The sequence below is a fragment of the Helianthus annuus genome, chromosome 4 (assembly GCF_002127325.2).
Source record: "Helianthus annuus cultivar XRQ/B chromosome 4, HanXRQr2.0-SUNRISE, whole genome shotgun sequence".
NCBI classification, from domain to species: domain Eukaryota; kingdom Viridiplantae; phylum Streptophyta; class Magnoliopsida; order Asterales; family Asteraceae; genus Helianthus; species Helianthus annuus.
The window spans coordinates 138,613,482-138,640,118 of record NC_035436.2 but is presented as its reverse complement, the minus strand read 5'-3'; the positions used below and the strand labels follow the sequence as shown (position 1 = coordinate 138,640,118).

General features: G+C 38.2%; 1 protein-coding gene across 1 annotated transcript; it reads right to left on the bottom strand.

Moving 5' to 3' along the window:
- Positions 1–3,546: 3,546 nt before the first annotated feature.
- On the bottom strand, positions 3,547–5,063 carry LOC110936765 (zinc finger CCCH domain-containing protein 20). Its single transcript, XM_022179171.2, has one exon. It carries the CDS (start codon positions 4,849–4,851, stop codon positions 3,814–3,816), a length of 1,038 nt encoding a protein of 345 aa, XP_022034863.1. The 5' UTR covers positions 4,852–5,063; the 3' UTR covers positions 3,547–3,813.
- Between the last annotated feature and the right edge of the window lie 21,574 nt (positions 5,064–26,637).

Genomic DNA, 26,637 nt, shown 5'->3' with positions numbered 1-26,637 from the left:
GAAATCGTCACCAAAGTGAGGGAATCACCCCTATTTTTGTTAGGTCATTTCGTTTGTGATGTACGAGTGTCTTCGTGTTGTAGTATAACTTATCCTTAGGAAAGGCATATTTTGAGTCTAAAAGATAAGATAAGAAGCAATGTAGGAAGAATCAAGTAATTTTTGCAAGATAAAAGGAATGGTTAAATAAGGCACAAGTCACACTCGTGCGATTTTCTTAACAATAGGCTAGGTCAAACATGGCAATTTTTCCTAATTCTCTATAGTTATGCCTCTGATACCAATATGTCACACCCCAATTGATGAAAGAAACATCGAGGCGAGATGTAATAGATTGTTCAAAAGCATCATAACACTAGATTGCGACAAGAATTAAAATTCAAAATTTCATTTCCATATATTTGAATAGTATAATACATTGTTTGGAAAGTAAAATACGACAATTTGCAAGTTTCAAGACTAAAGCATAAAGAAATGCATAAATAACTTTGGTGAGTAACTAATCCACCCTAAGTAGTTTTCTTGTAAATGCATCATCAAACTTTTCCTACAACATGTATAAAATATCCGTCAACACAAATTATGTCGGTGAGCACACTAGTTTGTCTACATTGTATAAATATGAATAAAGTCTCCAATCCACATGTTTAAAGTTATACCAATCATCTGATCATACTAGCATGCAATAGCTAAAAATCAAACCAAAGTTATAAACCATATTCTATTCGATATACGCTTAATCTAGCGGACCTATTCTTAAGTAACGGGTCATATCTAAAGGGACTAACCTTTGACTCATATACATTCTAACAGATAATAAATCTGTTCATTCCGGACTATAGTACCCCCCCAGATAATCGGACTTGGGTCAATAATACTTAGACTTGCGGGTTTTTGCTAAAGTATAATCATATTGATTGTAAGCTAGCAAAAAGGTAAATACTCTTAACTTATTTTAGTTTTTCAACTTGGGGTGGCAATTATGCCACTTGGAGCGGGTATTACATAAATGGGTCGTCTATGTTGCGCATAAATGTAAGAATCCGGTTTATTCCGTTTTACTTGATAACTGAAACGATTGGGGGTTAATGGTACTGTGTCCGGACGTCCCGGCTCATAGACTGTTATGGCCACACGAACAGCGTACAGGGGTAGGCATACCGACTATAAGACACGTTTTTTTCAAATTTGGTGTGTACCTTAATCATTATAACACTGAAAATGACCGGCTCTGATCTCTGGTTCACGATTATATAACAAGTATGTAAATCTGGTAACAAGAATAAATCCCAATAAATATTTAAAAGATCGTCTACGGGTTTTCTCTATGTATAATACTCTTTTTGAAAAATTGTTTTCAAAACGAGTTAGTTAATTGTATTTGCTAGATTAAGCTGACGTATTTTCAAAAGATTAAACCGCTGAGAATCCGGGTCGGCTAGAATGAAGGCTAAGGAATTTGCAACTCCTGATGGTTAAGGCCTATGATGTCTAAAGCCATGTTTATTAGATCCTGTCTATGGGCTTGTACTGAACGCTTGTAATACTTTCATATATTCAAACTTATATGAATTTAATGATTTTACTCCAATACTTCAACTGCATATTATCATATTGTGATAACTGTTTCAACCGTCACGATTATACCCATCTGGGCCCACCAGGAATCAGGGTGTGACATAAGTGGTTGTAAGTGTCAATGCCGAAAGTTGGGAGGTAAAAATATAAAAAATACAAAAATACCAAAAAAAACTCAAGTCACGATTCACCAAAGTTGGTATTTATAGTATATATATAATATAATATGTGTTAATGTTTTTTCTAGGGTTTTAAATTTCTCACACCCTTTCACTTTGTCTCTTTCTATATATACATACATATATATAAAAGAATATAGTAAAAACTCTGTGAAAATAAGATTTTATAGATGTGAGAATAGATTGAATTTTTTTTACCGTCTAATTTAGGACTCCTTTAATTTTACTTATAAATCCATAAATTTGTTTCCTATTCCTTTTAATTATAACATGCAAAATTGCGCCAATGTTTTTTTTAACATTTAATTTAGTTCTTCGATTTTACTCAAAAATTTATAAATGTGTCCACTATGAAACAAGAAACCTAATTCTTTTGTATCACTATGCTACAACCCTTTGGTGTGTGAAAGGTGTAATGGAAAATAATTCAGAACTCCTCTACTAATTTTACTCACAAATTTATACGTTTGTTTAAAATAGACCCCTAAGTTTTTGATATCCCTAAGGCTATGGAGTGTGGAGGTCATGAATTGGAACATTATTTCCACATAGGACTATTAATTAAAAGGTATATCACCCCCTCCTTAATTGATGGTGGTTCCCATGGATTAACCACGATTGCCACGACCCTCCCCTTTGAAAATTTTAAGACAAAAATAAATTAAAAAGATAAAGGGGATAGTGGTTTTGGTCATGACCACACCCTTAGGGTAGTGGTTTTAAATGGTGAATTAAAGATTGGTGACATGGTGCCTATGTGGAGGATCATGGTGGTCATGATGCTCATGACCACACCCTATAGCCTAACCAACAATCCCTTTAGTGTGTGAAGGTATAACAGTAAATAAAGAATGATAAAAGAGGTTCTATAACATATTTAATCATCATCGTACTCGGTAAATCCATCAATAACATCTTAGGATGGTAAGATGTAAACAGTGTTACCTTTACCCCGTAGGAAAAGAGAGACTGTTTCCAATGAGACCTCCGGACGATAGTAGTTTTGCATCAAGCCTTGGACATAACGCACATAACACTCAACAAAGGGCAATTAATTCATGCACCCCCTTGTCCTTCGGTTATCAACGCCACCACATAATGCATGATTAACTGTCCCCGCTTTTTAACGTTAATTAGTAAAACAACGTTAAAATTAGTGTAATTGCACATTTGCTCTTGATGACCCATACATACACATTATATGTGCGTATCACAAATGGGGCTGTTCTATACAAACATATTTGGTACATGAATAATATTATGGAGAGTAGGATATGATTATGTATCCCGTCTAACTAATCACCTTATCCAACAACATTTAGAAACATTTATTATATTACGAAGATATAACACATTAAAAAGACAAACCTAAATAACATATTTGGTAAAGTCAAAGGTACAAACCAAAGTTTTGATCTAAAGAGTAAAGAATTTCCTAGTGACCACCAGCAACTAACGTCCAATGCATCCGTTCACAGCTGTGGAAACCAATCTAACAGCTTTTAGTCGATGAACCTCCATTCAAACATACATCCTTCCTTCCTGTAGAAAGAATTCTACTACCAAACGCTTGTTTTCATTCGTCCCTCGGTGTTTGATGCATCGTGTTCAGAAATCGCAAATCGCAATCAGTTTGATGCATCGTGTTCAGCAATCGCAAATCGCAATAAACGTCAATACCTATTCGACGGGAAACCATAAATTGTTACCAAAAACATGTGATCCCATATGTGTGTAGTGTTAGCTTTGTACCCAGAACCTCATGTTAAACGAACCCAAAACAAGAAAGTAACAAGTGCACAATAGTAATAACATTACAACTTACATTCTCATAATATCCAATTCATTTTCAATATTCATAACAAAGAAAATAATAATTCCACCCCATCTCATCTCCTCCCTCTTTTCTTTCAACTTCACCCCCATCATACCAATATTTACATCACAAACAAAATGTTACCTTAATTTCATCATCCCAACTAACTAACCACATAATAACAATAACAATAATCCGTAATTAATTAAAATTAAACACTTGGGAGATCCCATTCACCATTCACTTCACAAGCTCCGAAATCCACCCAACATCCGGGTTTGAACTTCCTTCCGCACCCGGGTCAACCCGACCCAACCCATTCTCCTTGCCCAACTTCTCAAACATCTTCACCCTCAAATCCCTACCGGATTCAACCCTTTCCATAACCGGTTCCTCCTCCACACAACCTTCATCCCAGATCTCAAACCCTAAACCCCGTCGGACCACGGGTCGGGTCGGAGTCGACGGCAGACTATACAACCCGGATCCAGGAGAAGAACCAAGCCGACCCATTTGCATACCCCACGGGGAACCCGTACCCGTACCCAAGGGTGTGGAGGCTTTTGTAAGCTGCAAACGCCGGAGAGATGTTAACATATCACTCACCGGCACCGACCCAAGTGACCGGCTAAGAGTTCCGGCCACCGGAGACATCGGCGGCGACTCCGACGGCGGTGTAGAAGACTCCGACAACGAGGAAAACAACGTAGGAAACCCAGAATCAGCATGTGGGCTCAGAACCCGAAGCTGCTCCGGCGTGTGTGCGAAAAAACACACACGCCGGCGACAGTTAACACCGTCTTTACACGGCTGAGTACGATACCGGTGAGGATGCAGCCAACACTCAAAAACACCGTGAGCAAACTCACAACCGTCACCTTTCTTACAGTTCCCTTTACGGAACTCCGGGCACGCGGTACCGGAATAACTATACTTCCGGGGATCTCTACGGCGAGCTTTTTCTCCGGGATGAGCGTACGGACAGTCGGTCCAGTCATGTGAGCGAGCACGTGCACACTTACGTACCTTAAACTCGTACATACGGAAGCTGTCACAGGCAAAGGTTTCGGAAGTGATGTCGAAGTCGGTAGCGTCGTCGGCGTCGAGGTTGTTGTCTTCGAGGTAGCGGCGGAGGGCGGCGTCGTTGCGGAGGAAGTAGGCGTAGTCTTCGATAGTGGCATTGGGGCTGCGGGGAGAGAAGGGGTCGTGGTCCATGAGGGTCCATGGTGGTACGTGAACCATCATGTTGTTGTGGTGGTGGTTGTCGTCTCCGACCATTTTTGTTGTCGGTTGTATTATGTATGGTGTGTTTTGCAGGTTTGTATGGTGGTTTGTTTGTGGTTTCTATACTTGTTCTACATATATAAACCGCTGGAGATAGTGGTTATGGCGAGGGTTTGTTTAACCATGGTTAATAACTCAATGGATAAAGTATGGCAAGTACTTCTTTTTTTTCTTTATTTGATTTTTAGAAATTAGAAATGTGGTGGTATGGATCCCTACCCTAATTTTATGCTTATAATCTCTTTTGTGTGACCAAAATTAACATATATGGTTATTTTGGTAGGTAGAAAATTTTGTCGCTTCCTTCTTTTCCTATAAATGAACTTAGTTTTTTTTTATATACACAATTTTAACCCTTTAATTAAAAAAATGAAATATCAAAACACCACTTCCTTCTTTTCCCTTTTCCCTATAAATGAACTTAGTTTTCTTTTTTTTTTTTAATATATATAAACATTTTAACATAGCTTTATAGCCTAGTAGTATCTTCGGGGTGAAATAAGACTTTAAAAGCAGTAGGTCTTGGGTTCGATTCCCACAAGAGAGTTTTTCTCATATTTATTAGGTTTACTCCTGAATTGGTGTATAGGCATTACGCCTAGTGGAAATGGATATGATCGGATGGTTCCGTTGATGGCACCATGATACTCCAGTGATTCGTCAGTGATCCAAATTTGCCGTTTAAAAAAAGAAAAAATAAAAAAAATTAATATTAAAACAACACTTTACTCGGACATAAAGCTGGAGTGTGTATGGGTCACTTTATACTCGGTCATACATGCATAAACCCTAATCAATTCCAGTGGCGGATATAGGATTCCGACCAAGCGGGAACGTTTTATAAATAGGCGGTAACGAAATCGAAAAAACGTCAAATTTTTCCAAAATTTACACTAAAAACGTCAAAAATTTTCCGACCAAGCGGTAGCGAAAGCTACCCCTTGATACAAGGTGCATCCGCCCCTGATCAATTCCACCTACCATCTTCACGGCTACCACTACGAATGTTAAAAAAAATGATCACCATCAAGTCGTTCTCTTCTTTCTTAAACCCTAGTCTTGATTATCTTGCAACTATAACACGATATGTGTGAGGTTCCATTTTGTGAAATCATTTTTGTGTGCATTGTACTACTAGGTTATATTGCGTTGTCTAATTAGATTTACTGAATTTTTTTTGTTAATTTTTTTGAAAGATATTATATATTTAATCCGAAATTTGCTAACCACATTGTAATAGTGTAATAGTGTGAGACCAAGATATGGTAAAAAAAAAGTGGTATATTGTAAATTCAAAACTAACCCCCTCACTTTCTTCCAACTCTTAATAAATAGTACACATTACATCTTCCTAGTACATGTTCCTCAAGGTGTTATAGCGGCCAAGATATTAGGAGAATAGTTTTCTTGTTGCCTGTTGAAACGACTTCGAGCTAGCCTTGAGTATGGAATATAATAGTTTTTTCTCTTATTAAAGGGCTTATACCTTCGTAGTATGAAAGTGTTACAATTTCATGATAAACTAGATTTACCACACCCGCCGCGATGCGGCGGGGGCATAACAGAGTGCTAAGTAGCACAAAGACCCCGCGAGTGCGACGCTAAGATATGGCGACTCGTATCAAAAGGCGCGAGCTAAGATATGACGACTCGTATCAAAAGGCACTTTTAGGACCATCAATGAAACCACTTACATTACCTTAGTTAATACCTTGGATTCCATTGCAAAAGTATTGGTTGTTACAAACATAACATTTTATTTGCCATTTTCCTTTGAATTTGAAATGCCCTTTTGACATTAATAAATGTAATGGAGATGTTTGTTTCGGTTAGAGAATTTTGGGTAGTTCAAAAGTGTCCCACTACCAAGCAAGAAAGTAATACATATATGGTGCATACAAAAGAATCAAGATAACACTTGAACAAAAGGACAATATTCTTTATTGCCATATAAAGTCTAAAAAATGTGCTACACCAGCCTAATAAGCTCACTGCAATTAAAAAAAACATTATAATCCACAACTATTGAAGAGTTTATAACACAAACATATACTGATGTACATAACCCTTTTGAAAATATCATATCCATGATTATTATATGGCAAATTGGAAAATAATAATCTCATATTTCTGAAATTGGCTTCTGAAATTGGCTGATAATAATCCTAAGTTAGTTATTAGCCAATAATAATCCGATCTCGTCCATTTTTTTTTGCAAAATAGACCGTCGTTAAAATAAGCTTAACGGAGTTAAGTTTTTTTCCGAATTACAAACCGATGTTTTAGGGCTTTTGATCAGAATGAGGATACGAGTCGATTGATGTAAAACTTACCTCGAAATTGTGTTCGAAATGGCTTGAATTTTGTTAATTGGAAGTTAAACACCCGAATTGAAGCATCGTTTTCGTGGGTCGGGGGCAGTATTTTGAGGTAAGTTTTAGATCAATCGACTCGTATTCTCGTTCGGATCAAATGCCCTAAAACATCGGTTTGTAATTCGGAAAAAAACTTAACTTCGTTAAGCTATTTTAACGGCGGACTATTTTACAAAAAAAAAAAAAAAAAATTGGACAAGGTCGGATTATTATTGGCTAATAACTGACTTGGGATTATTATCGGCCAATTTCAGAAAGATGAAATTATTATTTTCCAAATTGCCTTATTACATAGACCCCTTTGATTACACTTATCATCCTTTTTCCTCCACAGTCACCTGCAACATAAAATACCAAACAATTGAACATTCATTCAAACATCAAATTAAAAGAAAACATTATTGGAAAAAAACTGTAACCGATTCACCAAAATCAAAGATGGGTACCTGCAAGTTGGGTTGAATCAAGAAGGCGATTGGGGGTAAATCTTGATATGGATATTCTGAATTTATCAGAAGAAAGAGCGCCAATAGACTAAAAAAATATCACCTTCCTCTAAAACTTAAAACATATCATCATAGCCCGGAAACGATCAAACTCATATAAATACAGACAACAAAACATCGAGTTGCAAAACACATCCCTAAGTTGCAATCCCATATGCTTAAAGGCAACTATATTTAGCAACAGCACAATCGCCTCATAACTCCAAGTCACGTTCAAGTAACCAATTGTTTTCTTGCAAGAGTTCACTCGTTGCGACTTTGACACATTTTGTTATGAATCCAGTCGATTTGTATAAAAAAAATTATCTACAATGGGCAATTTTGACCCGTTTATCATATATCAGTTCATTATATCATGTAACCGTTATAATTGTATCACGTGTTTACAAAAAAAAAAAACTATGGGAAAAAAATGTTTCATGTTGACCTGGCCCGACATAGTTCCGTATGTACCAGCAAAATGATTGTTTTGATTCGAATCCATATTAATGTGTTACCCATACCACCGCCCATTTGGTTTAGAAGGATTCAAATTGAAACTCACTCTAAAATTATCCATTCAAATTGAAACTCAACGATGACCCAAACAGTTGTAAACAAACCATAGAAGCGCTCTCAATCAAGTCAAAAATTAACCTGTACAGTTCCATATGAGATATGACAATGAAAAATATTTAACGTACCAACTCTTGATGGTCACCTCATCTTGCAAGAAATCCATCATCGGACAAATGACGATGCATCCTTGTTAAGGATAAAGTGCCTCGCAACAAACGCAGGTCCATACACTCTAGACGGCTTAGATTTATGGTCCCCTTGGGTGTACGTGACACAACTGAACAGCTCACTAGCACCTAAAGCATCCGGACAAGTTTATTAGTGGCATCATCATCTGAGATCGATAAGCGAGTTGCGATCTGATTATCCGATTGTTGGGTATCTGGGCCAGTATTAGCTATAGTCTTGAGGACCTTTAAAAAACAAAAAAATAATAATAATAATCAACAAAATAAGCACAAGAGATTAAATAAATCAAAATAAGTGAATTTGAGTATGAGATTAGCGCATACCTTCATTACAATCTCTCTTTCTTACTGCATGATTAAAATTAGTATGTGATTTTTGTAGCTTAATAATGTCTGAAAACAATCTTAGATCTCCTGTAAATTGACAATCATAATTCACACCCAAAGAAGCCTCTAACCTGTGACAATTCAGTAAAAAAGGTCCAACAGAACATCTAACTTCTAACAAAAACTGGAGTTGGAAGTATTGTTTTGCCATTAATTTTACATGTCAATAAGACTAAAGGCATATGTGATTTGCAACACAATTAGGGGCTAGACACAACTCCAACCAGCTATAACACAATTGTATCAGGTTAACTTTGATGACTACACTTGACCTGAAATTTCAACCAAACTTTAAGCATCCACAATTGATTAATAACCAATCTGTACACTATTTTTATGTGGCCCACTATTCAAAGTTAACCATTATACTTTAAATTAGTAACATAGAGCTTCAATTTGGAAATCAAACTAAATATAGGCGTCAATTTGGAAATCAAACTAAATATTCCAATTAAACCGAAGAAGAAGCAAAACTGAAACAAAACTTACAATTGCCGTTTTTAACCCATCAGATCACCCCAATCTTTACCATTGATGTAAAAAGTCAATACCTAAACTAAATAAACATTTACAAAAAAGAAGTTAGTTTCATGATTTTTATTTATAAGCTGGTAGGCTATTCAATGCAAACGAAATAAGTTCCGATCCCTTGCAGTCTCTCATACATCAACAGTCAGAATGAGTGTTCGATACATGCACCGATGCACATGCCTTTCGTAGTGGGGGTTAGGGGTGTAGGAAAGTCCCCCACTCAACTGGCCCATAAACCTAAAATAAGTTCTTAACTAAACCAAAATATTCTAACAGCCCCAGATTCAGAAAAATAAAAACCTAAACTAAATCATGTATCCAACGGTAGACAAAGGCATTACCCATCTGCTAGTTCGATCGATTGTAAGCGAATATGATCTGCACCTGGATTCCACAGCCGTCGAAACCGCTCCTCCGGCGTCGATTTCCCCAATTCACCACCATTTTCGACCTAAAAACAGAAATCAATCCAAAAACGAATCAATAAACATGAAATTGACGAAATTAACACACGTAAACACGAATTATATACCATTTACGGACTTCTTGACGCTTCCGTGAGAGATATTATGTTCAGAAGATGATGATCGTTTATTGTTGTTGGATATAGATCCACTAGGACGCGTAGAGGCCATATCTGTGAAGCTTCTTTGTTGTTGTCGTCTTCTTCCTCTCCTAGAGAGAGAAACAAACGATTTAGAGAGAGAAGCAGTTCATCACTCTTAGTCTCTCTCTATCGATTACACAAAATACGTCTGAATCGGAGCTCCGATGCATCGTAGATTCTAGAGCTGAACTCCGGTGGTGGTGTTCAGCAGTGGTAGGTGTTCCTGCGGTGGTTCAAACCACATCGCCTTCACCATCACACTTCTCTCTCTCTCTAACTTTATCTCTGTCTCTCTCTAGGGTTTGGTGTTGTGTGAATATGAAAACAAAAGGAAGAAAACAGGTCGATGATAATCATGGATCAACAATTTGTACCTACAATATCACAAAGCACAAACCACAAAATAAGCACAAAGTATAACCTCTATTGCATAGAAATGTTGAAAATTAGAGTATTACTAGAACATTGACCCGCGCGCGTTGCGCCACGGCTAATGAAATTGACACGCTGTTGATCAGATTCACATTTACAATGTGTTAAAAATGTTTTTTTTGTCGGTTAAGTCTTTATAACTATCTTATACAAATAAGTAATTCACCAAATAAGCTCAGTACAATTAATGGTATCATAATTACTATGTTACATGACTTGTATCCATATAAATAACCTATCGTGTTAAGCCCCTGCGTTGCGGCGGGGGCATAAGACCGTGACAAATAGCACCAACGCCACACTATAGCCAACAACCACCAACATTGAAGTTGTGGCTTTTTTATGTGGAGAAATTAGACCGACATATAAAACATAGAAAATAATAACTAACTCGATTTAGGACTCGCACATTGTGACGAACTTATTAAACGGGAAAAATAGACGGCGTAAATACATTGAACCACACACGTACATTACGCCATGTTCACTCGCAAAATTTAGAACGAAGCGTATAACAAAACGTAAAATCGTTGATTCACACACAAATTGTGCCGTGTTAACTCACAAAATTTAGAACCAAAGGTAAAACGAAACATTTTGCAAAATTTGAAAAACATATGGGATCAAAGTTGAAAGTAAAAAAGTTGTGAGGTTAAATTGGAAAAACAAAAAACTTTGGGTTAAACCTATAATATCAAATACTTTTGGGTTTAAAGTGAAATATCAACAATTTTTTTTTTTTTTGAAAAACCCCTAAAACATAGGGTACAACATCTAATGCCTCCATTTGTTGCTAATTTATATGATATAAATAGTGTATGTTTAGTGGTAGATTTAGAAAATGTATAAGTTAGTTGTTATATCTTTAGAAAGTGTAGGAAGCCTATATGTCCCATGAAACTAAAAACGTGATACATTATAAGGAAAAATAATCCATGACACCATGTTATAATTATCTTTGTTAGACTTTTTAGGATAAATTTTTTTTTAGCTTAACTCGGTGCAGATTAGGTAATAAACTCATATATTATACGTACTGAATAAAGAAAATTAAAATGTTAAAGAAAACTAAACACTTAATAATTAATATTTAGGAATTATAAAATGTTATTTTGAGATAAGATCTGGTTGTAATTACGTATAGGGCTGTAAACGAATTGAACGGACACAAAAAATGCCTTGTTTGTGTTTGTTCGTTAAGGAAATATACGAACGATTCATGAACACAAATGAAATCGACGAAAGCGACATAGTCTAGAGGTGGATGGCGAAGGCAGCAACACTAGAACTTGAAGCCATAATAGAGGAATGGAGGTTGATAGTGTAAATGTGAATATTGAGAAAGGAAAGAGGAACAATGCATAAGCGCAGATGTATAGAGTTTTCTATTTTAATTTTTAGGATAATAAAATAAATAAAAGTTAAAGAAAAAAACAAGTTTAGATAAAATAAATAAATGTACAAAAAACTCAAGAACAACATAAACAAATGAACATGAACCAATGTTCACGAACACGGTACCGAATGTTCACGAACACAATTAAACGAACGTGTCCTCTGTTCATGTTCGTTCATTTAACCAGTCGAATGAAATATCTTGTTCATGTTCATTCTATTAAACGAATGAACGTAAAAGAACTTTCCACCGAACAGTTCACAAACTGTTCGCTGAACGTTTGATTCGTTTACAACCCTAGTTATGTATAAGTAAATATTAAATATTATGTTTCACTACAAAGTTTAGAAAATATTATGTTTCACTACAAAGGTTTTTGATTAATTATATTTAAATAAAAATATTATGTTTCACTACAAAGGTTTTTGATTAATTATTTTTAAATAAAAAATAGAATACAAAATGGTAAGATAGGAGAAGAGGAAAGAATCTTGTATTCAATGACATGTAACATTAGTTTTTTATTTTGACAAAGTAATTAATTAGGTATAGATATGATATATGATTTTTCTAATATGCTAGGGTTTGTGACTACTAAGATTCATATTTATATTTATATTAGGGGTCCACATGACGGAAGCTTAAGATTTTTACGATTATAATATGATTTTATAAGAAAATCTAAACGATTTGGTGTTTATCAAATGTTATCTTAAACATCATGAAATTATAACATACTCCATCCATCCCATTAAGTTATTTGGCAACATCTGAATGATTAAGTGCTAAACTAGTAAAAGGTAGAGGTGTGCATGGGTCGGTTTGGTTCGATTTTTACTATTAACCATAATCATAACCGCTAGTTCGGTTATGGAGTTTTGGTAACCATAAGCATAACCAAACTTCGGTTACGGTTAATCGGTTATGAAGTCGGTTATGGTTCGGTTTTGGTTAATTTCGGTTAAGTAACCAAGCAAGGTTTGAAATAAATAGGGTTGTGCACGATTTAAACTTAGCTTGAGCCTATTTTGTAAAATAACAGAGACTAAACTTTTTGGTTAAACTACCGATTTGGGGTTCTTTTTAATAAGGTAATTCTCAAACAAAGAAAAAAAATTATGGCCAAAACACCTTAGTTCTTTATCAAAATAAATGACATCTACGTCAAGATCATTTTGTTACTAACATACTTTTATCTTAGTAAAAACCCTCTATATGGTTTTGTAAAACACAAATCCATTATATAAAATTAACATTACAAGTTCGGTTCGGTTATATCGGTTAACCAAAGCTTCATAACCATAACCATAACCGATTGAGCGGTTATACAAAGTTTCATAACCATAACCGTTGGTTATATTGGTTATCAGTCATTAGTGGTTCGGTTATGTCGGTTATGGTTCGGTTATCGGTTATGGTGGTTAATTTGCTCACCTCTAGTAAGAGGTCTGAACCATTAAGTGCTGAATCAGTAAATGGTTTGAACCATTAAGAACTAGTATAATGTTTAATTGTTTAAGAGGCAAATGTCTGATCAATTCAGATTAGAGGTCTTAACCATTCAAACTTTGTATAATGTTGAACCATTCAGACGTCTACTCGCAAAACAAACAGTCTAAACCATTAAATGCTGAACCAGTAAGACGTCTGAACCATTAAAATGCTCATTAAAAAAAACAAACAACCCGTTGATACTTTTAATACTTTTGATACATACAACTGTTTATCTTTGCATTTAAACTAGACTTAAAAACTTGCATTATATAGAAACTAAACTATTCATAATACAACTATTACAACAATAAATCAAAGGAAAAAAAGAAAAACTGGTAATTCTTTACTGAGAGCTATTATTACAGTGACAAGGAAAAACGTAAAAGTTATGAAGGATGATTGCCACGTGTATTTGTAGAGAAACTTGGAAGAAAATGAGTGGACGTTGAGAAAGTCAAATGATGGTAATGAGTTAACATCTATAGTTTGAATTGACGGTCACAGAAATTACATAATAATACTTCCAAAGGCGGTGGAGCGTTAGACACGCAATTAAGATTTTAGACTGCGACTTATCTACTCCTTACTTCAGTAATAAGTTGTATATTTAAAACTAATATTAGTAAGAGATAATGCTATATATATTGTCAAAATTAAACGTAACGGCGGACCCATTAATTATTTGTTGGGGGTACGGATGAGTCGCTCAACCATATATTTAACGTTTGAAAGGTAACCCTCCGAACCACTATGACTCATGTTATAAAATCTTAACTATTAAAGCATACTAAGCATAAGTTTTGGATCGTTATGTCTGGCTCAGCATTGAATTCGTAACATAAGACCTTATAACCGAATGAAAGGAAAGTACATAATCATTTAATACGATGTGATTTTACATACGGTGAATTGAATGCAAGATCTCTCTGGTAGGTTAGAGAGTCGTTGGATAGCTAAGAAAACAACGGAACAAACATTACAATGTTCTGTTTGCTCCACACAAAAAAAGTATACGGTAAAAGAGCTTGAACTTTGGACAAGCGTATATCATTTAACACCCACTACTAAATGCACTCTCAACTCAAAGGTATTTAAACTAACACCAGAGTCGGGTTATAGAGTCGAACACTTTTTCCCGTTGTCAAGACTAACAACCATTGAATCACGCACCCAAATTGAAGATCCCGCAAGTGTAGGCGTACATGGTCTGTTGGGGAATTTCGGTTTGCCGGATGATTAGAAAGGCGTGTAATCACTCTCGGATCAAATTATTTCGGTGGTTCACCCGAATAATTCAATCGGATACAACTCTGATTTCGAGAAATTGAACCAGTGTATGTTGTTTGTGCGAATTGTCTGAACCAGAAAAATTGTGACCAAAGGAAACTGTCTACGAAATTGGAATTCTAGGGGTGTAACTGCCTAGTGACAGTTATTTAGATTTTCAGACAAAACTGCCAAAAAACGGCCAATTTTTGTCATTTCGACCCCAGCCAGGGACTCTGTCCCTTGGACCCCGCCAGGGGCTGCCGCCCGTTGGACCCTGCTCGCAGGGGCGCTGCCCCCGGACCCCCGCCAAGGGGGCGTTGCCCCTTGGAACCCCCGTAGAGTACGGGCTCCGCCCGTACACTTCGAATTATAATAACTCAAACAAGCGTGCACTCCCGCACCTCCTAACTTGCTTGATGTGTATTATTATTCGCTTTGATCACCAAATCAATCCCGCTTACACTAAAATATCTAACATGGTCCACTATGGGAGTGTCCATTACTAAACACGACTAAAACTCGATTTCAATTTTTGTATTCTCGCTATACGTACTTGAAGGATAAAGGAAAGCAATTAATGCGGCACATTTTAGTGTTATCAAGTCATTCTTGTTAGTGTTGATAGTAACTAAAGTTTATCAAAAGTATTAACCGTGATGCAAACAGTAAATTTATTGCTTCTATAGTAACCAAAAACATATTGTAACCTATTGGGATGCTATCTATCGGCTTTATCCGAATATATTGATTGAAAAAGGAAATGATTCCTGCATAAATGTTCTTTATTTATATATCTTAGTTACGTGTAAAGATGATACGGACTTTTTTTGGTAAGTAACATGGGTTGTCATACCCTTTTTAATCACTACGCTAACAACACATAATTAGTAAGTTCAAACTGCATCATGTTACATCTTAAGTGCTTGTCTTTTCTATTATATAAGGAAAGGATACACTCGTAATCAACTGTAACTTTAAAAAAGAAATATTAGTATATAAGAAAAAATCTAATAGATATATATATTAAAGAATTAAACATTAATCGTTCCAAGTTCAAAATTTATAATCTAAACGTTCTTTGGCTTGTTTTAAGATAACATGAATTGTTTTTTCATATAAAATGTGTAAACTCTTCAATAAATGTGAATTTTGTATGTATCAGTTTGTTATGTTATTCTAGCTTTTATTTTATCTACACCAAACAAAACAATAATAATAAATCATTTCATTACTATCCTTATGTGATTTCTCTATCAGTACTTTGTATCAGCCTAATTTTGAAATATTAAAGTTTTTATACCTGTTAAAAATATACGAAAAAACTTTCAACTCAAATTTGGTATATTAAACCATTAAACTTGTCTAAAATGTACTTGTGAAATTATAAACAATCATTCATTTCCTTTTAAAGCAGTCAAAATTAATATAGTTACATTCAATAAGTTATATGATCTTATACAATAAAACAAAAATATGCATGTAAGCACCTTTACGCATTGTTTAGTTTTTTTTTTTTTTTTATCAAATCGTGACTAATTTAAGAAATAACAAATTACTATTTCCATTTATGTTAATACATGGCGAAGTTTGAGATTTCCGACCGAGGTCGAAAACGTATAATACCAAAAATTTCTATAAAATCATGGGGCAAAAAACGTATATACTTAAAAATTTCTATACAAAAACTATATGCTCTCCATTATTGAGCGAAAAGTTCGAAGGGTTCGGCCGCCCCTTTTGCCTCCACAAAGTTACGCACTTGAATACACCGAATTGGGATCGTAGGATATTTTCATATACATTAGAAATAATATAATATAATAAAATTTAGGTCATAAGCGACTTCTTTCATGCATGTTACTCTATTTCTATCTTGGCATCGAATTTAAACACAGGACAAATATTTTATTAAAAGCGGTGTAATATAAAAGACCTACCAAAAGTGAAAGCATGTGCAAGAAGTGAATAATTGTGGTGTGTTGGCTAGCCAGGTGTCCAAACAAAAGAGGGTCATGGCTATAAATGGGGTGATTCCATAATTGAGGGGCATAAAATGGGCACGTGTCCGTTAATCCCTTTAAAAAGGCCATGTGTCCATAATGGGTGTATCTAGAAGTTCATACCTAGATCCTTGGGTCAACTTTTTACCGCAAAAGGACAAGCAGTCCCCTATTGTAGGGAACATTCATTGTTTCTTCCCGATCTGTAGGCTATTCGTATTTTCTAATTTAAATTAATTTTATATACAAGAGTCCCCTTAAATATCTTTTTTTATATCATTTATTTATATTAATTATTTTATATTTATATTTCTGTTTTACACCTTAAAATATAAGGATAATTGAATGAAGTCGGGTACTAAAATTATAAGGATTTCTGTAAGATTTCAATATTGTGATACCTACACCTTTATTAAAAAGAGAAGAGAATATATAGCGGATATGCGAATTATATTTCTTTGTTTCTTTATAATATACTTGAAAATCATTTAAAATAACTGTTTTATAAGCATCTTTCATTCTCATTTCAGAGATAAAATATAACATATGTTTACAAATCTATATGACATCACTCCCGTATAATCTGAAGAAACACCAAGTTAATCCGTGGGTTAGCTCGTGGGATTAGTCTCGTATAAATAAAGGTTAATCTTCTTTTTTCCTCATTTGATTTCTATGAGATCCTGCAAAACAACACAACACTGTGAAGCTCGTTACAAGGAGGAGGACCAGGGGGTTCTCCTTGTAACCACCCTCTGGCGTGAGAATAATAATTTGTTTCGAGGATACTAAGTGTGTGTGTAAAGTGAGAGAGCAAGATAGCGACCTTTAACCTGGATATTAACTCCTCTATTTAAGGCCAAAAGAATGAAAAAGGAGGTGAGCTGATGGGCCTTGGACCTGACGCCAACATCAGGGAATATCTTGTTTGTCTCCTTAAACACAACCGATAGTGTTTGCAGACGAAAAGGTAAGGTGGCGCACGTTGAATGGATCCACGTGGCCTGGCAGTTGTCCTTGTTGTCGGGCCTGTCACCAGCGTTTAATTGGAGATTGTAGAGCAGTGGTCGACACACCATGATTGGTGACACGTCAGTGTCCTTATGTACTTCTTGTCTCTTGCACGATCGTTCATTGTGAGGCATTGCTGGACAACCTGTCACGCGCCTATTGGACGAAGCCACCTCTTTACAAGCCCAAATCGCAGCTTTAACCACAAAAATAAAGAAAATTGAATTAAATAAAACGGTCTAGGTTATGGCTTGTGAAGGATGTGGCGGACCACACGAAAACTGGAGTTGTATGAGAGATATAGAAAACCAAATGGAAGGGGTAAACTACCATAATAACCGTCCACGACCACCGGGAGCCCCAAGCAACTCCTACATCCCCGAGTGGCGAAATCATCCCAACTTTGGTTGGAGGGAATCTGGAGGTAGCAACCAACAAAATCAAAATCAGTGACCCAACTTTCAACAGCAACCTCGAAATGAGCAACAAGGTTTCCAACCACAACAAGGAGGAGGAAGAGAAAGACTTGAGGATCTCATCACTCGTCTTTTCTCCGAGTCCAACAAACGGTATTCGGAGAGGTTTCTACAAACCGAAGTCGAAATTAGGAACCAACGTGCTAGTATTCAAAACATTGAAAAACAAGTAAGCCAACTTGCCCAAAATTTCTCCAAAAGACCACAAGGAGCCTTGTCACACCCCCAAAATCCACATACGGAGTATCATCGCTTGGAGGCGTGACTGACCAGGATCAAGCCACCAATCATATTGAACATAGTAAGTAATAAATAAAATTCAATCACACAATATGAAAGATGTCCAAAACAAAACATAGTTTAGTGTGTAGCGGAAACATAAATGTAAACCCAACATAAGTATCAAGTTTGAAATGTTATATTGTTTTTAACATGGCACCCACTGTCCATGTCCCACAACGACCGCGCCTCCCTGTGCAAACTCCACGAGTACCTATAGACCTGCAAGGCATGTAACAACGAGTCAACAACAAAGTTGAGCGAGTTCACAGTTGGTTGTTTAGTTTTACCAGTTCGTTTTGAAATCACATGTCATTTCGTAAACCACGAGTTAACCAGTTCTTTTGTTTCCCAAACCGTGACCATAATCAGTGGGGGGGGGGCTTCCCCTGTGAACCACTAGACCATATCGACTACTAACGAAACATAAGTGGTGCCCTACATCAGTGTCTATCATCACTGACAGTTTACCATAGTCCATTAGTACACACCCGTTCGAACGACACGGTGTGAGGTTTGTTAAACCTAATAGCGCTATTAACTAATGACCCACTCGCCATCGGCCTCGACGATTAAGTCGATATAAAGAGGAGGGACTTCATGATAGAGTTTTGTCTAGTAAGTTGAGGTTGTTGTCCTACCCAAGGAGGACGAACGTACGTAGTTCTACCCAAGGAGAATACGTAGGAATTATAATGGCATCCTACCCAAGGAGGATGGCCGTACATATCCTACCCAAGGAGAATATGTAGTTTCCGTTTTAGTTTATTACCCATTCCCAACCCTTAGGAATCCCATGCCTTGTAGAAAGTGTGAACTCACCTCGGTTTGCTCGGTATGCTAAGGTTACTCGCACAAACAATTCAGTCAAAGCCTATGGTATGCATGTACACACAATCAGTTGACATTTACATAGTTTACATATAGGTACAGTCATAGCACTTAGAAATTGTACAAGTCCATGCAATCATACATCACATATTTGATTCACATCAACACATAACTGTTTTTCAGTTTATACTAACGCAGTTAATCATTAATAGACTAAACAGACCTAACAGGCTTAACTGAGTTCACTATGCAGATTAATGACTCGACGAAACACCCTTGTCTCGTCGTAAACCCCCTTCGACGAAACACCCTTGTTTCGTCGAGATATCCCTCGGCGAAACATACTGTTTTGTCGTGCCTGATTCGTCATGATTGGTCTCGGCGAAACGCATCTGTTTTGTCGTTACCATCGTTTTGTCGGGATGCATCAGTTACGTCGTTACAACAGTTGTTTACCCAGAAACCCCAATCGCCCATCACAGTTCACAACAATCATACAATCATACAGTGATTATCAACACCACTTATCATACTATTCGTAACAGAATCATGTATTAACCGAAAACAATCTAACATATAGTACCAATACCGCACCACAGATTCATCATGCTGACAACATATCTCACTGATCAAAGTCTATTCGATCAACAAAACCAAGAAACCCCTAATTGCTAATAGGTTCACAAATAATCATTCTCAACCATCAGTGGAAATCAAACATAATGACAATCATCCACATAACAACTAAACAGCTAGATCAAAACGAGATATTACACTAACCGGTTGAACGGAGAGAATGACTTGGTCGATTTAGATGGCCTCGAGGACACACAGTCGCTGTCAATAGGGAGAGGGAGAGCTCTAGGGTTTCGATTTGGTCAAATGTTTCACGAATGTAACCGTGTGCGTATTATATATGCACTCGTAACTGAACTGGGCCCTTAATGGGCTTCGGTGAAACAATGGGCCGGCGAAACGCCTTGTTTCGTTGTGATGTCTGTGATGAAACAAACCCTGTTTCGTCGATGAGGGTTATGGCGAAACACTCCCCGTTTCGTCAGAGTGTTCACGGCGAAACACTCCTGTTTCGTTGGGGCCATTCAAAGTTTAAATAACTTAGGTTTATCAAACAGATTACATGATATATCACTAAACACATAGATAACATATCAAATCAACATCTCAACATATAATCCAACGTACAATTACAAGGCAAATAATCAAACAACTAAACAGTTAACGTGCAATTAATGCAAAGATGGAGTCTTGGAAACTCGAGTTGTCACATTATCCCCAACTTGAAAGAAATTTCGTCCCGAAATTTAGCATGCGATACTGAGAGAGATAGTTATGTTGTGTAGTTTACTGGTTTTCCTGGGGTGTCACATCATCCCCTCGTTGATTTGGAATTTCGTCCTGAAATTCTGTAGTAGCTTCAGCCTCAGTAGTGGTTGCATTGTTCTTGAACAACTGGGGATACTTGAGTTTCATTTGTTCTTCTCATTCCCAGGTGAACTCTGGGCCACGACGGGAGTTCCAACGAACTCGAACAAGAGGTATTCTGGTGTGCTTGAGGACCTTAACGTCTCGGTCTGTGATTTCAACTGGTTCCTCGACGAATCGCAACTGATCGTCGATAGTGAGCTCCTTCAAAGGAACTATGAGGGTCTCATCTGACAGACATTTCTTCAGATTTGACACGTGAAAGACGTTGTGAACTCCATCAAGTTCTGCTGGTAGGTTCAGTTTATAGGTCACCTTGCCTATTTTCTCGATAATTTCGAACGGTCCAACGTAACGTGGGTTAAGTTTACCTCATTTTCCAAAATGAACTACACCTTTCCAAGGTGAGACTTTGAGTAGCACTCGATCTCCAACCTGGAACTCGAGTAGTTTCCTGCGCTTATTAGTGTAGCTCTTCTGACCGTCACGAGATACCGCCATTCGTTGTCGTATCTGGCAATTCTTTCTGTTGCGTCTACTACCAGTTCTGGACCCGTGATCTGACTATCACCCACTTCTGCCCAGCAAAGAGGTGATCGGCATTTACGCCCGTACAATGCCTCAAATGGAGCGGCTTGAATGCTGGTGTGGTAGCTGTTGTTATACGAAAACTCCACTAACGGGAGATGTTTTTCCCAGCCGTTGCCGAAATCGATTACACATGCCCGCAGCATGTCTTCTAGGGTTTGGATGGTACGTTCAGACTGCCCATCCGTTTGCGGGTGGTAAGCCGTGCTCATGTCTAATCGAGAGCCAAAAGATTTCTGCATCGCTTGCCATAGCTCTGAAGTGAAACGTGCATCACGATCGGAAATAATAGAGATTGGCACCCCGTTCCTCGAGACAACTTCCTTAAGGTAGACGTCTGCTAGAGTGGAGAACTTATCTGTTTCCTTGATAGCCAAGAAGTGTGCAGACTTTGTGAGTCGATCCACAATCACCCATATAGTATCATTCCCACGCTGGGATCTAGGCAGGCCAGTAACAAAATCCATGGAAATTTCCTCCCATTTCCATTAGGGATGGCAAAAATACCCGAGCCCGACGGGTATACCCGAAACCCGACACAAATGGGACGGGTATACCCGATACCCGACGGGTATTGGGCCGGGTATGGGTTTAGTTTTAAAAATTTTCGCGGGTATGGGTCGGGTATGGGATTAGGTGATACCCGACCCGATTACCCGAAACCACATACCCGTTTACCAGAACTATATACCCGATCATATACCCGAAGTTTTTAATCTATATTTTTATTTCTCATTAACCCTTATCTATTAGTGATTTATTTTAGTATGTTCATAATGTGAAAAAATAAAATTTCTTTTGGCGTATGTATTTGATGATAGTATTTATATTTTGTATGTGGTGGTATATACATATAAGTGTATAAATATTATAAAGTTATTATTGATTTATGCTAAAACTTATATGTATGTAATGTATATTTTAATTTATAATAGTTGTTGCATAAATAAAATTATATAATAATTATAATAGTAAAATATGTATTTGGAAATCCCAATGTATATTTTTTAACAAACTAATGGGTACACCCGATACCCGCGGGTATACCCGGTACCCGACGGGTAATTACCCGACATATACCCGACGGGTATTGGGTCGGGTATGGGACATGATTTTACAACCGGGTATGGGTATGGGATTACCAATACCCGACCCGAACCCGACCCATTGCCATCCCTAATTTCCATTGTGGTATCTTTGGTTGCTGGAGTAGGCCTGACAGTTTCTGATATTCCGTCTTGACTCTCGCACAAGTCAAACACTTGCTAACGTAAGTTGCTATGTGAGCTTTCATGCAAGGCCACCAATACGTAGTTCTGAGATCGTGGTACATCTTATCCGAACCAGGATGCACTGAGTAACGAGATTTATGTGCTTCATCCATTACAAGTTCTCGTAAGTTTCCATAATGTGGGATCCAAATGCGTCCTGTTACATAGTTGGCGTCGTCTTCCTTTTGTTCTAACCGTTGCCTTAAGCCGCGTAAGGCTTCAGCCTTGACGTTTTCTGGATTCAATGCTTCTACTTGAGCATCTCGTATCTGTGCCAGAAGACTAGACTGAATAGTGAGTTGCAACGCTCGTACACGCCTAGGTGTAGTATCCTTTCGACTGAGGGCGTCGGCCACCACATTGGCTTTGCTCGGATGGTACTTGATTGCGCATTCGTAATCGTTTAAAAGCTCGACCCATCGTTGTTGATGCATGTTTAGTTCCTTCTGTTTGAAGATATGCTCGAGACTCCTCTGATCGGTGTAGATGGTGCACTTGGTACCGTACAGGTAATGTCTCCATATCTTGAGCGCGAAAATAACAGCTCCCAGCTCCAAATCGTGTGTAGTATAATTCCTTTCGTGAACTTTAAGTTGGCGTGAGGCGCACACAATGACTTTATCCCGTTGCATCAACACACACCCAAGACCCTGAATTGATGCGTCACAATAAACCACAAAGTCGTCTGTGCCCTCTGGCAATGAAAGAATAGGTGCGCTGCAAAGTCTATCCTTTAAGTGCTGAAATGCAGATTCTTGTGCGTTACCCCAATGATAAGTAACGCCCTTCTGCGTTAGTAAGGTGAGAGGTTGCGCAATCTTGGAAAAAACCTTGATAAACCTCCTGTAGTAACCTGCCAAACCTAAGAATTGGCGAATTTCCGTTGGTGTGCGAGGTGCAGGCCAGTTCTTAATAGAATCTACCTTGGATGGATCAACATGAATTCCATCCTTGTTTACCACGTGGCCTAGAAAGTGGACTTCACGAAGCAAGAAGTCGCATTTTGAAAACTTGGCGTACAGCTATTCTGTTCGAAGGAGTTCCAAAATAAGCCGTAGATGGTGCTCGTGTTCCTCCTGATTCTTGGAATAGATCAGGATGTCGTCGATGAAGACAATAACAAACTTGTCCAGGTATGGCTTGCACACCCTGTTCATAAGATCCATGAAGACTGCAGGCGTGTTTGTCAACCCAAAAGGCATAACCAAGAACTCATAATGCCCATAGCGAGTCCTGAATGCTGTCTTAGAGATATCCTCATCCTGGACTCTCAGTTGGTGGTAGCCTGACCTCAGATCAATCTTTGAATAGTAGCTCGACCCTTGCAGCTGGTCGAACAAGTCATCAATGCATGGGAGTGGATAGCGGTTCTTCACAGTCACCTTGTTGAGTTCACGGTAGTCGATGCACATTCTGAAAGTACCGTCCTTCTTCTTCACAAATAACACCGGAGCTCCCCAGGGTGAAGAGCTAGGACGAATAAAACCCTTATCCAAGAGCTCTTGTAGTTGCGCAGATAGTTCTTCAAGTTCTGATGGGGCTAAACGATAAGGTGCTCGAGCTATTGGTGCTGCTCCAGGAGCTAGCTCGATTTGAAACTCAACCTGTCGATGGGGTGGGAGACCAGGTAATTCCTCAGGGAATACCTCAGGAAAATCACGCACAACTGGAATATCTTCTATCTTCTTCTCTTTCTTCGAAGCGTCAGTAACGAGGGCTAAAATAGTAGTGTGCCCCTTTCGCAAACACTTCTGGGCCTTGAGAAAAGAAATGATGCCAACAACAGCACCACTCTTGTCGCCATGTATCACTAAAGGTTCTCCATTTGAACTAGGAATGCGGACGATCTTTTCCTTGCAAAGGATCTCTGCTCGATGTTGAGATAGCCAATCCATACCAATAACGATGTCGAAACTACCCAGAACGATAGGAATGAGGTCGATAGAGAAGGTCTGACCAGCTAAGATAAGATTACAACCCTTGACTACGCGTGTGGCCTCTAAACTTTTACCATTTGCTAACTCTACGACCTGCTTGGTGTTCAAAAGTGTTGGTGTGCGCTTTAACATTTGACTAACTTTTAGAGACACATAACTGGTATCGACACCCGAATCAAATAAGACAGTAACATAGAAGTCATCAAGAAGAAACTTACCCATCACCACATTAGGATCATTCCTTGCATCACCCTGACCAATCACGAATGCACGGCCCCGGGCGACATTGTTCCCGTTGTTTCCCCCGTTGTTGTTCCCATTGTTGTTCCCGTTGTTTCCCTGATTGTTGTTGTTATTCTGGTTCTGGTTCAACTGAGGACAATTTATCTTGAAGTGACCTTCAGCACCACACTAAAAGCATCCCCTATTACTCTGCTGCTGCTGCGGGTGATTCTGCGGGACTTGCTGTTGCTGTTGACGATTCTGATTCGCAGGTCGCGCTCCTGCAATCTTTAGCTTCATGCCTAAACTTGTTACACCTCAGACAACGGCCCTTGCTGCATTGCCCACTATGATACCTGTTGCATCGGTTGCACTTGGGGTGGTTTCCCCTGTATCCACCCTGCCTTGACTACCAGACGATTGCTGACCAGGACTCTGGTAGTCATCAGTCTTTCGCTGCTGAGACTGAGACTGAGCTGATGTCGATCCCTTGCTTGAAACCCCATCCCATTTACGCTTATTGTCGCTGGGAGCATAAGAAGTAGCTGTGACTGTAGTAGTAGTACCAATACGCTTAGGCAGCCTGTTCTGCTCGACTGCCTGGTCAGTGAGACGATGAGCAAGTCGAGTGACTTGCTGGATGGTGGTGAGGTTTGCTGATGTCACATGACTCTGGATCTCTGGCACTAAACCTTTGAGGTACAACTCAATTCGCTTGATGGGAAGATCCACCATAGTAGGACACAAAATTGCCAGCTCATTAGACCTTTTCGTATACGCTTCGATTTCCGACCCTGTCGTCTTTAGGTTGAAAAACTCCACCTCTAGCTTGTGGATGTCGTCGCGACTACAATACTCTTTCTTGATTAATTCCTTGAAATCATTCCATGGGGTGGCGTTTGCAGCAACAATCCCTAGCATTTGAACCTGAGCGTTCCACCACGTGAGCGCTGATCCTTCAAGAGTACCAGTAGCATACTTCACCCTACGTGCCTCAGGGCATTCACACATTTCGAACACAAATTCGAGCTTCTCGAACCAGTGGAGGAGGCCTACAGCTCCTTCAGTGCCGTTGAAAGTAGTGGGTCGGCAGTCCATAAAAGTTTTGAAGGTACATGCAGGAGGCTGAGCATGTTGACCTGTTGTGTGTGCAAGAATAAACAAAGTTAAGCACAAGTGTTGGTTCACGAGAGTAGGATCTAAGGATCCTAGAGTAAGTTGCAATGGCAGGTTATACCTCCTGCCCGAGCGGCTGCGAGGGCTGCAGCTACTTGCTCATTGATTAAAGCCGTCAGTTGGGCTTGAGGCATGTTGATGCGTCCACTCATGATCTTCATATCAAAAGAAACATAAGTGAGAGAGGTTCGCGATGGTGCGATGACAGAAGAGAGTAAGCACACATGTGTCTCAAACAATAGTTGCTACGTTTTATCTAAGCATATCATGAGTAAAGTTCTATGCAACTAACAAGTAGGCAATACTAACATAAACCATACCACCTAGAATGTTGAGTCTTGCACGTGGAGCGAGGCGTCGCTGTGGATCGTTGAGCACTGTACAGGTTATAGTCTGGTTTTAAAAAAAAACGTTTCCCCTTATTAAAACCAAGTTCGCTATAACCAATGGCTCTGATACCAATCTGTCACACCCCCAAAATCCACATGCGGAGTATCACCGCTTGGAGGCGTGACTGACCAGGATCAAGCCACCAATCATATTGAACATAGTAAGTAATAAATAAAATTCAATCACACAATATGAAAGGTGTCCAAAACAAAACATAGTTTAGTGTTTAGCGGAAGCATAAATGTAAAACCCAACATAAGTATCAAGTTTGAAATGTCATATTGTTTTTAACATGGCACCCACTGTCCATGTCCCACAACGACCGCGCCTCCCTGTGCAAGCTCCATGAGTACCTATAGACCTGCAAGGCATGTAACAACGAGTCAACAACAAAGTTGAGGGAGTTCACAGTT